The 17,500-nt window shown below is 47.6% G+C and overlaps 3 protein-coding genes across 4 annotated transcripts in view; 1 reads left to right on the top strand and 2 right to left on the bottom strand.

Annotated features, from left to right (window-relative positions):
* plxnd1 (plexin D1) overlaps positions 1-4,631 on the top strand; it is a 49,877-nt gene extending 45,246 nt beyond the window's left edge. Inside the window, exons 32-36 of the mRNA XM_056464532.1 lie at positions 2,443-2,606; positions 2,731-2,878; positions 3,105-3,245; positions 3,394-3,468; positions 3,788-4,631. Of these exons, the coding sequence (XP_056320507.1) occupies positions 2,443-2,606; positions 2,731-2,878; positions 3,105-3,245; positions 3,394-3,468; positions 3,788-3,904 (645 nt within the window). The 3' untranslated portion in view covers positions 3,905-4,631. The remainder of the gene's footprint in view (positions 1-2,442; positions 2,607-2,730; positions 2,879-3,104; positions 3,246-3,393; positions 3,469-3,787) is intronic.
* A 20-nt stretch (positions 4,632-4,651) lies between these two features.
* Positions 4,652-10,772, bottom strand: exorh (extra-ocular rhodopsin). The gene is made up of 5 exons (XM_056464539.1): positions 9,950-10,772; positions 9,127-9,295; positions 8,864-9,029; positions 6,424-6,663; positions 4,652-5,780 (listed from the first exon to the last, which is right to left on the bottom strand). Exons 1-5 carry the CDS (start codon positions 10,467-10,469, stop codon positions 5,652-5,654), a joined length of 1,224 nt encoding a protein of 407 aa, XP_056320514.1. The 5' UTR covers positions 10,470-10,772; the 3' UTR covers positions 4,652-5,651.
* A 50-nt stretch (positions 10,773-10,822) lies between these two features.
* Positions 10,823-17,500, bottom strand: part of ift122 (intraflagellar transport 122 homolog (Chlamydomonas)) — an 18,212-nt gene continuing 11,534 nt past the window's right edge. Inside the window, exons 21-29 of one of the 2 annotated variants that reach the window (XM_056464533.1) lie at positions 16,747-16,887; positions 16,549-16,646; positions 16,330-16,430; positions 14,286-14,451; positions 14,091-14,202; positions 12,756-12,881; positions 12,554-12,630; positions 11,788-11,952; positions 10,823-11,686 (exon numbers count right to left, since the gene is read on the bottom strand). In XM_056464533.1, the coding sequence (XP_056320508.1) occupies positions 11,600-11,686; positions 11,788-11,952; positions 12,554-12,630; positions 12,756-12,881; positions 14,091-14,202; positions 14,286-14,451; positions 16,330-16,430; positions 16,549-16,646; positions 16,747-16,887 (1,073 nt within the window). In that variant the 3' untranslated portion in view covers positions 10,823-11,599. The remainder of the gene's footprint in view (positions 11,687-11,787; positions 11,953-12,553; positions 12,631-12,755; positions 12,882-14,090; positions 14,203-14,285; positions 14,452-16,329; positions 16,431-16,548; positions 16,647-16,746; positions 16,888-17,500) is intronic. The other variant, XM_056464534.1, reaches the window with a different exon arrangement.

Here is a 17,500-nt window from a genome sequence, read left to right as displayed (position 1 = left end):
GTCTCTGTGAGCGCCACCAGTGGCCCATCAGAGAACTGCACGATTATTATTATTATTATTATTATGGTGACCCCAGATTAATAAAGGGACTGAGCTGAAGTGAATGAATTATTGCTCGTCCACATATAACCAGATTCAGGCTCGTTATGCTCTGTATCAGGGCTGTCAAACTCAGCTCCTGGAGGAACACAGCTCTGCAGTTTAGTTCCAGCCCTGCTCCAACACACTCACCTGAAGCACTCCAGTAGTCTGATCAGGTGTGTTGAATGAGGGTTGGAGGTCAACTGAGCAGATGAACGTTTGAGTGTGTGTGTGTGTGTGTGTGTGTGTGTGTGTGTGTGAGTGTAAATGCTGGTGAACCTACTCCAGTAGCTAAATGACTTGATTGATTAGATTGATTAGAGTTATCAGGTCAATAGTGTGTTCAGACGCAGCAGCACACTGACACTGACACCTGCTGGACACTATAGAGACTACACTACTAACAGAACAATCTACACCAGACGTGACCAACCCTGTTCCTGGAGATCTCCCTTCCTGCAGACTTCAGTTGCACCCCTGATCAAACACACCTGCCTGTAATCATCAAGTGCTGCTCAGGTCATCATTAACTGGTTCAGGTGTGTTTGATCAGGGTTGAAGCTGAACTCTCTGGTCTTCTGTCCCCGTCCGCACACACTGAGTCTTCATTACAGCACTGTGTGTAACCTCTGGATCTCTGCAATAGTGCTGTGGTGAAAGAGCCGGAGCTGATGCAGAGGTGGAGATGTGGAGCAATCCTGCAGCGCAGCGGACACTGTTGCTCAATCTGACTCTCTGATGAACACACACACAGACGCACACACACACAGTTAAAGAGACAGTACACTGTTAGACTGCTCGACTGTCCCTTTAGAGATGCAGTCACTGAAACTCTTAAAGCTCCACTGAAGCGCTCTGAAATCGGCCTTTTCTATTGGATGTTTGATGTAATCTCAACTGAAACATGAGAGGGCGGGGCATAGAGTAACTCCTCCCCTTTATAGAAATCAGCCAATAGTGTTGTTTTTCTCACAGCTCTGCTAGTGAGAGTGATCGAGCTCAAGCACAATAAATGAACAGCCAATGAGAAGAAAGGGGCGGGACATGTCAGACACTAGAGAGCAATGATTGGTCAGAAGATGAGAAACTGAGGTATGAAGAGACGACGGAAAGATCACTCATGCATTTACAGAGATTATACCCAGTTAGCAAAGAATTCTGGCCCAGATTTGGCATAAATATGGCACAGCAGGCATTCATCCGGCACTGGCATACAGCATGTGGGCCAAACATGGCTCTGGTTTGGCAAAGGTGGAACCGTCTTTAAGGCAGCACACAATACTTGGGCCAGAAGTAAAATGTAGTATTGGGCCCAGATGTTAATAACTGATATGTGGGCCATGTAAGTTTGGCCTGTCTTGACCCACTTTTAAAATATATATTTTATTATTTTCAAATAAAGAAAAAAATTCTACCAATCGGGTCGCTTTGAGAAAAAGCACACCCATAGCACGCCTATAGCGCAATGATTTATGGGTTTATCAATTTCATTGCAGTCGTGACACACCAACATATCTGGCCCAGTTCAGGCTCAGTTATGGGTTATTAACTTGGCTGAGACTTAGCCCAGATATGGTCCATGTTTGGCCCTTGTCTGGAAGCCGGACTTGGTCCAGTCATGTACCGTAATTCACTGCGGCATGTGGGCCAAGCAAAAGCTGATTGTGTGGGCCAGAGCTGGGCCAAAGATATTTTGCTATGTGGGTATATATATATATATATAAGAAAAGGTTAGACTGTTAGAGTTTAGGCTGGTCTAATGACGGCAGCTGACAGACGCCTCTCATATGGAGAATGAAGCCTCAAGCATCGCTCAGGTGTGAGTTTCTCACAGACTTCAACAGAGTGTCAGAATCTGGATGCTTCTGTGGGTCTCGTCTATCAAGTCTGTACAGTTATTCTGTATTCTCTATTGGATTCGGGTCAGGTGATTGGCTGGGCCATTCTACAGCTTGATTTTCTTTCTCTGAAAGCCTCCTCCTCCTCTGAGAGTCTCCTCGGCTGTGTTTTAGATCATTGTCTTGCTGAAATGGTTTGATCTTCATCCTCCTGCTGATGTAGATGTTGGACTGAAGCTGCTGGTGTTCATTTACACTGAGGAAGAGCAGAGGAGTGCTGAAGAGCTACTGAGAGACTTCAGCTGCTGTCTGGGCTTTCACTGCACAGCTACACCTTCCTTTCTTCATGTGTTCAACACTGTTTCCCTGCATCATTTAATTTGATTACGCATGACTTCAGTTGTAGACTCATGACACGTGTCCTCAGTGCATGTATGGAGTTCTCTTACCAACATATGGGGAAACTTTCAAGTCAACGGTGTGTGTGTGTGTGTGTGTGTGTGTGTGTGTGTCTCCTCCTCAGGGCACGCTGCAGAAGTTTCTGGACGATCTGTTCCAGGCCATCCTCAGTGTCCCAGCAGAGAATCCTCCGCTCGCCGTCAAATACTTCTTCGACTTCCTGGAGGAGCAGGCGGACAAACGCGGCATCACCGACCCCGACACACTGCACATCTGGAAGACCAACAGGTGCGCGCGCGCGCGCGCGTGTGTGTGTATAGATGTTTGTGTGTGTGCTGCTAACACTGTGTGTGTATAGATGTGTGTGTGTGCTGCTAACACTGTGTGTGTGTGTGTGTGTGTGTGTGTGCAGTCTGCCGCTGCGCTTCTGGGTGAACATCTTGAAGAATCCTCAGTTTGTGTTCGACATCGAGAAGACGGACCACATGGACGCCTGTCTGTCGGTCATCGCTCAGGCCTTCATCGACGCCTGCTCACTGTCTGACCTGCAGCTCGGCAAGGTGACACACGCACGCATGCATACACACACACACACACAAGTACAGCTGTCAGTGGGGCGGCACACAGTCGGACATGAAGGGTGTGTGTTGATCCATATGAGCTGATCAAGCTGTGTGTGTATAGTGTGTAACAGTAGAAGAGCTGCCGCCTCACTCCTTCACTCCTGACAGTGTGTGTGTGTGTGTGTGTGTGTGTGTGTGTGACCCGCTGGCGTCTGTGTTCCAGGACTCTCCCACTAATAAGCTGCTGTACGCTAAAGAGATCCCGGAGTATAAGAAGAGGGTGCAGAGCTTCTACAGACAGATCCAGGAGCTGCCGGCGCTCAGCGAACAGGAGATGAACACACACCTGGCTGAGGAGTCACGGGTGGGTAACACACACACACACTATAGCACATGCTCCCTCAGCAGGCTGCTGCCTATAGAGTCATCATGACCGTTAGTTCAGTCTTGTTTACACTGTGTGTGTGTGTGTGTGTGTGTGTGTGTGTGTGTGTGTGTCTTTGGTGTTGCAGAAACACAGGAACGAGTTCAACACCACCCTGGCCCTCACTGAGGTCTACAAGTACGCCAAGAGATACCGTGCTCAGGTGAGAGTGTGTGTGTGTGTGTGTGTGCATGACTGAGGCACTGCATGAGGGTTTAACAAACACTGCTGATTACAGAGACCTGCAGATCACTGCACGAGTGTGTGTGTGTGTGTGTGTGTGTGTGTGAGAGAGTCTGTTTACTGTCAGCAGTAGCTGCAGGTGGCTCCTCATCAGTTTGTTCACACACACACACACACACTCTTCAGTGCTCTGCTGTGTTGAGCTGGAGTGTGTGTGTGTGTGTTTGTGTGTGTGTCAGAACAGTGAATCTCAGTGAGCTCCACTGATGTGTGTGTGTGTGTGTGTGTGTGCTCCTCAGGTGGCGAGTGCGCTGGACTCGAACCCGACCGCTCGACGCACGCAGCTGCAGCACAAGTTTGAGCAGGTCATCGCTCTGGTGGAGGACAACATCTACGAGTGCAGCAGCGAGGCCTGAACACACACACACACACACACACACACACACACACACACACACCTGAAGCGCAGGAAACACAGCCTTCTTAAAGGGACAGTTCACCCTCAATGAAAGGTTTCTCACTCTGCTCAAACCTGTAAGCATTGACTGTAGCAGGAGAAGGAAACACTGCAGGTCATCGGTTACAGGTTTCCAGCATTCTTCAAATGTTCTCCTTTAGTGTTCAACAGACAGAAGCTCTGTCAGGTTTGGAGTGAAGGCAGGGTGAATGATGAGGCTTTTCAGTAGTGTGTGCTCTGTCTCTTTACCTCTTCTGAAAGCACTTCACTGCCCTGGCCGTGTGTATGAGTGTGTGTTGGGCTCTTGCCCGTGTCTGATGTGTGTGTGTGTGGAACAGGAGTTGTGTATTGTGACGCACTGACCGCCCCTCGGGGAGAGAGGATTATGCACTGGATTGTTCGAGACCTTCTCTTTAGCAATATTTATCTGTGTGTGATGACTGTGGTGACTCTGTGGATGAGGAGGGTCTTTCTGACGCACGTCTGTACCTGCACTGGTGTTCATTTGGGACACTCTGGTGTTTTATTAACTCTTCTCACTGACAGGTTTGGCTCCGGCTGTCTCTCTGGGACGGCTCAGCGCCCGGCCTGTGCACACGTTTGTAGATAATCTGCTCAAACCTTTAATGTTGTTGATCTGGAGAAAGGGAAATTTATCAATAAAGAGAAACTTTACTAAAGACTGACATGAGGCAGTGCTGCTCTCAGTGCTGAGGTGTTTAATCAGAAGGGAACGTGTGTGTGTGTGTGTGTGTTTCACATCTCGATTATATAACTCAGGTCATCACACACACACACACACGCACACACGCACACACACACACACACACACACACGAACAGAGTTCCAGACAGCATGTACATCTAAGCGTCCTCGATCCTGCTGATTCTCCAGTACAGGGGGACTGGACACACTCATATTTACACTGATCTACCAGCCGGACAGAACCAATACACCACAGCAGAGCCAATCAAACAGCTGCTGAGATCAACATCGGCTGCGTCCCAATTCACACACTCGCCCTCCTGAAAACAGAATGAGTGTGTCCCAAACTGTAGTGTGCTGAAAAGAGTACGCTGACGGTTCTGGATGCTCTACTGTTTCCAGCAGGAATGTGAAGTGTAGACGTGTCTGTACTCGACTGCTGAAATTACCCATAAAGCATTGCACACTGGAGGTGAGTTTGATTGGAACTACAAGCACAGGTAATAATGTAAACAACAGCCAACATGTCAAAGAGAAGCTTCAGTTACTGTGTTTGAGGGACTGATGTTGATCTGCTACCTGTAGCAACATGACCTTCTGTAAAGACGTGCCACCTCCTGCTGGAGTATGGTCTATGTTTACTACACGACTGCTAGAAAAGTGTGCTCTATATAGTGTGAATGTTACTCAGATGATCACATGACCTGCATCTCTTTTATTCATGAATTCTCTCACAGTGCATTATGGGATAGCGGAGTGTGCTTTGGATGCACACTACAGAATCTCGCTGGAAGTAGTAGATCGTCCAGGAACTTCTCACACACTGTTTTAACAATGCTATGAACTCAGGCACACTGTTTATCCAACACTGTACAGTAGGGACGTGTGTGATTTGGGACACTTGATCTGTTTTACATATAAAATACAATGACAGAGAGTTGAGAACGCACAGCAGCAGTAGAGCGCTCTGATTGGCTGATGTTAGCAGAAGGGCGGGGTCTTCAGGCTGGAGACACCTGAGCAGAGGACACCACGGAGGACTGGGTCTTGCTGGACACGGCGGAGCTGCTCTCATCCTCGGCCAGCGGGTTCTTCCCGCAGCACACCGTTGACAGCATGCAGTTCCGGAACTGAGGACAACAAAGAACCACAAAAACATCAGAAACGGCAGAACCGCAGAGACGGCAGAACCACAGAGACGGCAGAACCACAGAGACGGCAGAACCACAGAGACGGCAGAACCACAGAGACGGCAGAAACCACAGAAACGGCAGAACCGCAGAAACGGCAGAACCGCAGAGAGGGCAGAACCACAGAGACGGCTGATCAGGAGCATAATTAACAAACATTAACACAGGTGTGCTCAAGCTGGAAGATTACAGAGCCAGGTAGGTTTAGTGGTCCGGGTCAGTTAAGGTGAGGTAAAGGCTTAGTGGTCCGGGTCAGTTAGAGGGTCAGGATAGGTAAAGGTTTAGTGGTCCGGGTAAGTTTAAGGGTTGGGTAAGGTAAAGGTTGTGTAAGTAAGAGAGTCAGTTGAGGACAGGTAAAGGTTTAGTGTTATTGGTGAGTTTAATTGCTGTATAAGGCTGGGGACAGGTTTAGTGTATATTTGTTTAGGTTATGGAGAGTTTGAGGTTTAGGGTTGTTTAAAGTGTGGATGCCAGTACAGTAGTGTAATTACAGATGCTTTTACAGAATTGATTTAAGCTGTATAAGCAGGCATTGTATAATCCATATGCAGTGTGAATGTACTGTAAATCAGCGCTGTCTCACCTGTCTGTTGAGCATGATGTAGATGACGGGGTTATAGAGCGCTGCACTCTTAGCAAAGAAGGCAGGAACAGTCATGAACACCGGACCGAATTCTGTGCCCTGATTAGCAAAGATGTACCAGGCCACACTAGCATACGGCACCCAGCACACTAAGAATGCAATCACCATGACAACCACCATCCGCGTCACTTCCCGCTCCGCCCTCTGCGTGGTCTCTGACTCCTGCTGTTGAGCGGCGGCCTAAAAACAGCACATCAGCATATATCTGTGTTTATTAGCTGTGTTTATATATCTGTGTTTATATATCTGTGCTCGTACATATCTGTGCTTGTACAGTATATATCTGTGTTTATATATCTGTGCTCGTATATATCTGTGTTCATATATCTGTGCTTATATATCTGTGCTCATATATATCTGTATTTATATGTCTGTGCTGGTATATATCTGTGTTTATATATCTGTGTTGGTATATATCTGTTTATATATCTGTGCTCGTATATATCTGTGTTTATATATCTGTGTTTATATGTCTGTGCTCGTATATATCTGTGTTTATATATCTGCATTTATATATCTCCGTTTATATGTCTGTGCTCGTATATATCTGTGTTTATATATCTGTGTTTATATGTCTGTGCTCGTATATATCTGTGTTTATATATCTGCGTTTATATATCTCCGTTTATATGTCTGTGCTCGTATATATCTGTGTTTATATATCTGTGCTCGTATATATCTGTGTTTATATGTCTGTGCTCGTATATATCTGTGTTTATATATCTGTGCTCGTATATATCTGTGTTTATATATCTGTGCTCGTATATATCTGTGTTTATATATCTGTGCTCATATATATCTGTGTTTATATGTCTGTGCTGGTATATATCTGTTTATATATCTGTGCTCGTATATATCTGTGTTTATATATCTGTGTTTATATGTCTGTGCTCGTATATATCTGTGTTTATATGTCTGTGCTCGTATATATCTGTGTTTATATTTCTCCGTTTATGTCTGTGCTCGTATATATCTGTGTTTATATGTTTGTGCTCGTATATATCTGTGTTTATATATCTCCGTTTATGTCTGTGCTCGTATATATCTGTGTTTATATGTCTGTGCTCATATATATCTGTGTTTATATGTCTGTGCTCATATATATCTGTGTTTATATATCTGTGTTTATATGTCTGTGCTCGTATATATCTGTGTTTATATATCTCCGTTTATGTCTGTGCTCGTATATATCTGTGTTTATATGTCTGTGCTCGTATATATCTGTGTTTATATGTCTGTGCTCGTATATATCTGTGTTTATATGTCTGTGATCATATATATCTGTGTTTTTATATCTGTGCTCGTATATATCTGTGTTTATATATCTCCGTTTATGTCTGTGCTCGTATATATCTGTTTATATGTCTGTGCTCGTATATATCTGTGTTTATATGTCTGTGATCATATATATCTGTGTTTATATGTCTGTGATCATATATATCTGTGTTTTTATATCTGTGCTCGTATATATCTGTGTTTATATATCTCCGTTTATGTCTGTGCTTGTATATATCTGTGTTTATATGTCTGTGCTCGTATATATCTGCGTTTATATATCTGTGCTCGTATATATCTGTGTTTATATGTCTGTGCTCGTATATATCTGTGTTTATATGTCTGTGCTCGTATATATCTGTGTTTATATGTCTGTGCTCGTACATATCTGTGTTTATATGTCTGTGCTCGTATATATCTGTGTTTATATGTCTGTGCTCGTATATATCTTTGTTTATATGTCTGTGCTCGTATATATCTGTGTTTATATATCTGTGCTCGTATATATCTGTGCTCGTGTATATATATCTGTGCTTGTATATATCTGTTCATATGTCTGTGCTCGTATATATCTGTGTTTATATGTCTGTGCTCGTATATATCTGTGTTTATATATCTGTGTTTATATATCTGTGCTCGTATATATCTGTGCTCGTATATATCTGTGCTCGTATATATATCTGTGCTTGTATATATCTGTTCATATATCTGTGCTCGTATATATCTGTGTGTATACATCTGTGTTTATATATCTGTGCTCATATATATCTGTGTTTATATGTCTGTGCTCGTATATATCTGTGTTTATATATCTGTGCTCGTATATAAAACCAACAAAGAAGTTCAATTATTGTAACAAAAGTCAAGGTGCACCAAAACTGCCCCACAGAACCCAGAGGCTCATACAGGTTTGGAGAGACGATAGTGTGGCTGATCTGACTCTCTAAGATGGCTCTTCTCAGCTGAGCTGGTTTGAGTAGGTGTTGGTAACAGCGGACTGCAGTATAACTGAACGTGTATAAGCTATAGTCATCTAACTAAACTGAACCATTCATACTAATGAGAATGACTGCCCTGCACTATTGTGTGTGTGTATGTGTCTTACAGCGCGGACAGTGCAGAGCAGGCGGCTGTAGCAGAAGAAGATGATGAGCAGAGGGATGGAGAAGTGCAGGATGAACATGTAGATGACGAATGAGGTGTTGTGCACTTCAGGTTTAGGAGTGTAGTAATCAATTCCACACGAACACTGCATTCCTTCGGGGATATACCTGCACACACACACACACACACACACACACACACACTCTCCACTCAGCTCCGCGTGGGCTCAGGTGTGTGTTTCTGCAGGTGTGTGTTCTGTTTTACCTGGACCAGCCGAGCAGCGGGGGCACGGCGCAGGTGAGGGCCATGACCCAGGTGAAGCCCACTCCGATGATGGCGTGTTTCTCCCCGAAGCGGAACGTGCTCATGGGTTTACAGACCACTATATAGCGCTCGATGGCCAAAACCACCAGAGACCAGAGCGCGATCTCACCTACACACACACACACACACACACATCAGCTCCACACCTGTGCAGGTCCAACACACACCTAACACACCCCAGAGGAACATCACAGGGACGGAGCGCTTTACCTGCTTTATCTACAGTGAAGGTAATGTTGAGTCCTTCATGTGTGGTAGGGATATTAGTCATTTGCTCTACAGTTAGTGTGCTCTAGTTAGTGTGCGCTATGACACTGTAGTGTGCTAGTCTCTACTGTAGTATCCTCTAAAGTTAGTGTGCTCTACTATACAGTCTGTGCTCTACTGCTCTACTATAATCAGCATGCTCCACACTACAGTAGTGTTCTTAGTGTCATCCACTGTAGTGTGCTCTATTGCGCTGTAGTGTTCTCTTGTACAGTGTTTCCCAACCCTGTTCCTGAAGGCACACCAACAGTACTCATTTTGATCCTCTCCCTAATCAAACCCCTGTGTAAGCTCATCAGAACATCAGAAGGGGTCCGATGAGGGAGACTTCCAGAATGTGTATTGTTGCTGTGGCTCTAGGAACAGGGTTGGGAAACACTGCACTAGTGCGCTCTCCTCCACTGTAGTGTGCTAAACTGTGCTCTGCTGTGTTGTAGTGTGCTGTACTGTACTCTCCTCCACTGTAGTGTGCTTTACAGTGTTGTAGTGTGCTCACCGCCGAGTGTGGCGAAGAAGCCCTCGATGTTGCAGCCGGTGACCCCCAGCAGGAAGTAGCCGTGCAGGGCGGTGTAGAGCGTGACGGTGAAGCCTCCGAGCACCATGAACAGGTCGGCCACCGCCAGGTTCAGCAGGATGTAGTTGAGCGGCGTGCGCAGCTTCTTGTGCTGCACCGTGACGTAGAGCGTGAGCGCGTTGATTGGGAAAGAGCCCAGGATCAGGAACAGCATGTAGGCCGCCAGCAGGGAGAACTGCCACGGCTCGGCCAGGTAATACTGCGGCTCCTCGAACGGGCTGCGCACCAGACCTGTACGGTTGGACATCGGCACGTAGAAGTTTGGTCCCTCCGTCCCGTTCATGATGGAGCAGTGTAGATCGGCACACCTCCGCAGATGAAGCCCGCAGAGCCGGCGCTGCGCTCTTATGTGAACCCCATGAGTCCAGATTAAGCAGATTACAGCGCAATTTACAGGAGTGAGTGGCCAGATTGGGGTCAGAGAGGGGGATAATCCAGACATGGAGACACAACAGCAGCACACACACTCTCACCTGCCCACACTCAACACACTACTGCTGCTCATTAGGGCCGGCTGCGTCTCCATCCAATGATTCATCAACAAAACAAGATCTCGTCTCAATAACAGACAGGTTTCCTTCACTGAGAGAACACAACCCTACACACACACACACACACACACACACACACACACACACACACCTCTTCTGTGTGGGTCTGCTCTAATAAATGAGCTGCGCCTCAGAAGATGAAGACCAAACACAGTGAACATGATGCTGAAGTACACTTCACTACCACACACACACACACACACACACACACACACACACACACAGAGAGAGAGAGAGATCAACAGACTGAAATATTAATCTTTATTAAAAACACCTCCAACATGAGAGACGTGTGGATGCGCAGGGGTGTAATGAGCTGTGTGTGTGTGTGTGTGTCCAGCACCTCTGCAATCTGCTTTGTGTTGATCTGTGTAATCCTATCAGAGCTGTGCTGAGCTGGCATTTACTGACGGGTTTACAGCGGCTCAGAGCGGATCATACCGCGGTGAACAGGAGTGTGTGTTAGCAGGACTGATGACCATACCGCGGTGAACAGGAGTGTGTGTTAGCAGGACTGATGATCATACCGCGGTGAACAGGAGTGTGTGTTAGCAGGACTGATGATCATACCGCGGTGAACAGGAGTGTGTGTTAGCAGGACTGATGATCATACCGCGGTGAACAGGAGTGTGTGTTAGCAGGACTGATGACCATACCGCGGTGAACAGGAGTGTGTGTTAGCAGGACTGATGACCATACCGCGGTGAACAGGAGTGTGTGTTAGCAGGACTGATGATCATACCGCGGTGAACAGGAGTGTGTGTTAGCAGGACTGATGATCATACCGCGGTGAACAGGAGTGTGTGTTAGCAGGACTGATGATCATACCGGGGTGAACAGGAGTGTGTGTTAGCAGGACTGATGATCATACCGCGGTGAACAGGAGTGTGTGTTAGCAGGACTGATGACCATACCGCGGTGAACAGGAGTGTGTGTTAGCAGGACTGATGACCATACCGCGGTGAACAGGAGTGTGTGTTAGCAGGACTGATGATCATACCGGGGTGAACAGGAGTGTGTGTTAGCAGGACTCGTCGATGGGTCGGCGGCAGAACGGGCAGCAGCTGTGCTGGAGAACCAACAGCTCATAGTCCTCACTGTGGAACATCTGAGAAAACACACACACACACACATACAACCATCAGACACACAACAGAGGATATAGAGTCAAACAGACAAATAACAGAGGACACACACACACACACACACCTGGAAGCAGGATGGGCACATGGTGATGCTGACGTCGGGCAGGAGCGAGCGGTAGTACTGCCAGCTGAGCGGAGCGGGCCAACGCTTGATCAGCACATCCCGTCTGGACATGGAGCGCAGCACTGCACGACTGACCCGCACCGGCACAAACACACTGCCCCCCTGCTGCACACACACACACACACACACACACACACACACTGATATTTCTGAAGGTAAGAGATACTCCTACATTGGTCAGAGCTCTACACAGTTACAGTATGGAGTCCAGTCCTCCTGCAGCATCATCTCAGCGCTCCCCACACAGTCTTTACTGGCGGGCTGCTCGGGTATAGTAACGGACACCTGATGTAAACACACATCCACGATTGAGGAAGCAGTGGATCATCCTCTCTCGATCAGCGGTTCCTTCTGTCTGTGTGAACTGCTTTGAACTTGAGCGAGAGAGCTGATCTGACCTGTAGTGTGTGCACAGCTCCTCCACAGCATGACAGTAAGAGCAATGGGGGGGGGGGGGTCTTCTTCAATATACTGTATTCTGACAGTGTTGTTTTACTTTAACCCATCGAGGAGACGCGTGTCTAACAGTGTCATGACACACATAATCATGGTCCAACATTAGCTGATGTTTTGTTTGAGGCCTATAGGAACTCTATATGTGCTGTGAGTCTACGCCAGACCTGCGGGACCTGCGGGACGCCTGACATGCGGGACGTCTCTAATATACTGATGAAGGATTATGCAGAGGGGTGTGTGTGTGTGTCACCTCAAAGCTGAGTTTAGCAGTGAATGGGTCGTCCTCTGGGTCATCAGGCCCGTCCTCCAGCTTCAGACACTGAGACTCTGACACACACACACACACACACACAGCTTCATTAATTATAGAAATTGTTAAGCCAGAGGCTGTGTTTGTATCGGTATCTGTGTGTGTGTGTGTGTGTGTGTGTGTGTGTGTGTGTGTGTATTACCGCCGCTGCTCATCTCCTGCCAGCTCTTGTTTTTCTCCACACGAGGAACTTCCAGATCAATCAGAGACACGGCCTCCTCATCACTGATGCCCTGATCCAAATAAAACTCCACCAGGGGGAGCACCTCTGCACACACACACACACACACACACACACACACACACACACCATCTTGTAAGTCATCCTGAGAGCTTCATTCATCTTCAGAACAGTACTGATGGTGGGGTCTGCTTTAGGGAGCAGCAGTAATGCGGTCAGTGTGCGTCCACTGTGGAGCTGAGCTAAAAGGGGTGTACGGATCAGTCTGCGGTCCTGCCCTCACTGATGGTCATCAGCTCTGGGTCACTGAGAGAACAGGATCTGAGCACTGGGTCACTGAGAGCACAGGATCTGGGAGACAAACAGCTGAATGAGTTTCCTCTGCAGACTCAGAGACAGGAGAGGAGCTTACAGAGAGCCACTGATGATCCTCCACACACAGAAGACTGCTGAGGGGTTCAGCTCTGAATCAGACACATCCTGACGCCTGCCCGAGAGAGGCCCAGAGGAGAACCAGAGCAGGTCCAGAGAAGGCTAAGAAGAAGCCCAGAGGAGACTCAGTGGAGACTCGGTGGAGACCTAGAGGAGGTCCAGAGGAGGCCCAGAGGAGACTCAGAGGAGGGACAGCTGTATGAGTCTCTGCTGGCCTGGAACACCTTGAGATCAGCTGGAGGAGCTGCAGGAGTCTGGGAGAGGAAGGAGTGACGAGTGTGGGCAGTGCTGAGAGCTGTGAGCCCAATGGAGCGAGTCTTTACATGTGTCGAGTCCCGTGATGGAGCTCCAGATGGAGACTGATGTTTTGAATCTGCTGGTTCCCACCTCTGAATGAGCGAGTTTGAGCTACCTGTACATTAAGGTAGAGTTCAGAAAACACTAAACAACCCCACCGATCACTCGGCACCGAAGAATAACCCAGCCTTAACACTGCCAGCTTCACAGTGTTGGCACACAGGATTGGTCTGATCACAGCTGGACTCTGAGGACGCGTGGAGAGTTCTGAGGATCCTGTTGACCCTTATTCTCGATGCAGGATGAGGAGCTCTCACATTTCAGCTATTAGTGTCTGAAGGTGATGAAGCTCTGATGATCCATATGAGGGACAGGAGTTCATGACAGGAGCTTCACTTCACAGCAGACCCAGCCTTAAACCCTGTAACTCTCACTCTACACATGATTTCCACCAAGCCTTTGTTTAATGTGTGCTCCTGACGGCACTCAAGGCAGATGCTGACTTCTGCTGTAATGACAGGTGTGTGTGCAGGTGAAGTGTGTGTGTGTGTGTGTGTGTATACTCACCATACGAGGAGGCAGAGAAGATGAAGGGCTGTCTGCAGTTGATGCAGGAGTTTCCCTGATTGTTGAGCAGTGGGTTATTAGTGGAGCATCGGTAACACATCGGGATCAGATCCTGCACACACACACACACACACATTTAACAACACACTTCTCGGCAACAGCTGAAGTGAGCCTGACACACACACACACACACACCTCATTGTCGCGGTAGGGTTTGGAGCGGACCGTCAGGCTGCTGAGCTCCACACTGTCCTGGTATCTGGCCGGGATCTTCAGACTCTGCAGTTTCTCAAAGGCGTGTCGAGACACTTTATACGCTCCCAGGAGCTTACTCTGCTTGGCCAGAGCGTAGAGTGTATCTCTGCACAGCCGTCATGGACAACAACAATAAACAACAACAACACAGCGCATCTTCACCATTATCATCATCAGATACACACAGACAGCTCCACACACTCACTACAGTAAACCCTGAACTCACACCCTTATCTGCCTTAATCCTCCATGTCAGAGATTCAACAAGCTACTGGAAATATTCCTCAGAGATTTTGCTCCATATTGACATGATAGCATCACACAGTTGCTGCAGATTTGTCGGCTGCACATCCATGATGCCAATCTCCCGTTCCACCACATCCCAAAGGTGCTCTATTGGATTGAGCTCTGGTGACTGTGAAGGCCATTTGAGTACAGTGAACTCATTGTCATGTTCAAGAAACCAGTCTGAGATGATTGGAGCTTTATGACATGGTGCGTTATCCTGCTGGAAGTAGCCATCAGAAGATGGAGACACTGTGCTCATAAAGGGATGGACATGGTCAGCAACAATACTCAGGTAGGCTGTGGTGTTGACACCATGCTCAATTGGTACTAATGGACCCAAAGAAAATCTCCCCCACACCATTACACCACCACCACCAGCCTGAACCGCTGATACAAGGCAGGATGGATCCATGCTTTCATGTTGTTGAGGCCAAATTGTGAGCCGAGCATCTGAATGTGTCAGCAGAAATGGAGACTCATCAGACCAGGCAACGTTTCTCCAATCTTCTATTGTCCAGTTTTGGTGAGCCTGTGTGAATTGTAGCCTCAGTTTCCTGTTCTTAGCTGACAGGAGCGGCACCCGGTGTGGTCTTCTGCTGCTGTAGCCCATCCGCCTCAAGGTTGGACGTGTTGTGTGTTCAGAGATGCTCTTCTGCAGACCTCGGTTGTAACGAGTGCTTATTTGAGTTACTGTTGCCTTTCTATCAGCTGGAACCAGTCTGGCCATTCTCCTCTGACCTCTGGCATCAACAAGGCATTTGCGCCCACAGAACTGCCGCTCACTGGATATTTCCTCTTTGTCAGACCATTCTCTGTAAACCCTAGAGATGGTTGTGCGTGAAAATCCCAGTAGATCAGCAGTTTCTGAAATACTCAGAGCAGCCCGTCTGGCAGCAACAACCATGCCACGTTCAGCGTCTCTTAAATCCCCTTTCTTCCCCATTCTGATGCTCGCTTTGACCTGCAGCAGATCGTCTTGACCATGTCTACAGGCGGTGTGCCCTGCTGGTCGTGTGTGGTACTGCAGTCTATCTAAATCACACTGGGAGTGAGTTGATGAGGTGTCCACCTCGACTGTGGAATATAATCGGATCAGCTTTGACTCTCGGTCAGCTGCAGAGTAAAACAGGTTTTTAACAATACATATGTTGTGTAAAATATTAAAATACAGACATTATATTAATAAACTACAATGGACAGCGAGCTCAGACAAGCTGCTGGTGTTCTGGTGAAGCAGGTGAAGATGAAGCAGTGCCGTCTGTCACACACACACACACACTACAGGTGAACTATAGACAACCACACCGCAAACACAGAGTCTGTGTGATGGCATCAGCATGAACACACACACACACAAACACACACACAGTGCATGTGTGTGCTCTTCATGTGTGTGGTGTGTTTGTGAATAAAGTCTGTAGCATCATCTCCAACACACACACACACAGCATCCTGACACTGTTCTCAGACTAAACACACACACACCCCAAAATAAACAGCTGACAGTTCACACAGCGAGAGTGAGAAGAACAGCGCGAGGAGGTGTGTGTGTGTGTGTGTGACAGATCAGACTCTGAAAATACACTTCAAGGTTTCACAACATTCACACGTCTCCACTGGCTGAGGTGTGAGCGAGAAACGCATTCAGCGTGTGTGTGTGTGTGTGTGTGTGTGTGTGTGTGTGTGCAAAGGATACACTTTAGAGATGCCCATGGGTGTGTGTGTGCTGAGGTTGTGGAACAGGAAGCGGGAGATGTTGAACAGGATCTCCGGCATGTTGGAGCTGAACGGCTCAGACTGACAACAGAAGAAGAATACACTGAGCACTTCCTGTTTCATCAGTTTCCTGTGAAGAACACACACGCACAGTATGAGTTTGATTGTGTGTGTGTGTGTGTGTGTGTGTGTGTGTCACCATGTAGCGGTGGACAGAGTGATAGACGTGGTAAAGCTCCGCCAGATGCTGGAAACTGTGGAACTTCTTCAGCATCTCCTGCTTCTGCTGACTGTCCTCTGTAGAACACACACACACACACACACACACACACACATACATGCTTATACACACACACACCTCTGTAGAATACACACACACGCACACACTCACACACACCTCTGGCGATGTCCAGGCACTGCATCGACAGCATCCAGTAGTAGTACGAGGCATCGCTGAAGCGGCTCTCCACCACTGCATTATGGGTAAGCTGCTCCAGCACCCGCACCGCCTCCGCCTGCCGGCCCGCTTTGTGGAACGCTGGAGAACACACACACACACACACAGTCAGAGCAGGAGTGTGTGAACGCGAGGTCTGCTCAATATGTGGTTAGGTCATGCGCAGTGCTGAGTCTGCATCACTGCTCCTCTGCTGTGTGTGTGGGCTCTGTGAAAGCTCTGAGCTGGAGATATGCTGCCGGCCGTGCGCTGGACTGGGATTATTATACTGAGTTATTGCTGTTTTCAGTCACTGGGACATGATGAAACACTGCATCCACTCCGTCTGCTCCTCACGGTGTTTATAGATCATTCCACATGACAGCACTGCAGACAGCACAGCGAACGTGTGTGTGTGTGAGGAGAAGCCAGAGAGCAGAGTAAAGCTCAGGACGTGTTTGGTGTGATGTGTTGCTGTTTTCAGACCAGCGCAGCAGGAATTCTCCCATTTTGCTCCTCGTTGTTTAGATAGTGACTCCATCTGTGGCCTCGTGTGTGTGTGTGTGTGTGTGTGTGCTGCTCTATAAAGGAGGTGTGTGAAGGCGCATTGTTGGAGCGCTGCTATTCTGAGGAGCTGAAATAGACCAGCAGCACCACTGATCAACTAAAGCTGCTCTATAGTCCAGCAGAGTGTGTTAGCTATGAGCCTTAAACA

This window comes from Danio aesculapii, chromosome 8 (genome assembly GCF_903798145.1).
Source record: "Danio aesculapii chromosome 8, fDanAes4.1, whole genome shotgun sequence".
In the NCBI taxonomy this organism is placed as follows: domain Eukaryota; kingdom Metazoa; phylum Chordata; class Actinopteri; order Cypriniformes; family Danionidae; genus Danio; species Danio aesculapii.
The sequence above is the reverse complement of the archived record's forward strand: the minus strand, read 5'-3'. Positions and strand labels throughout refer to the sequence as shown.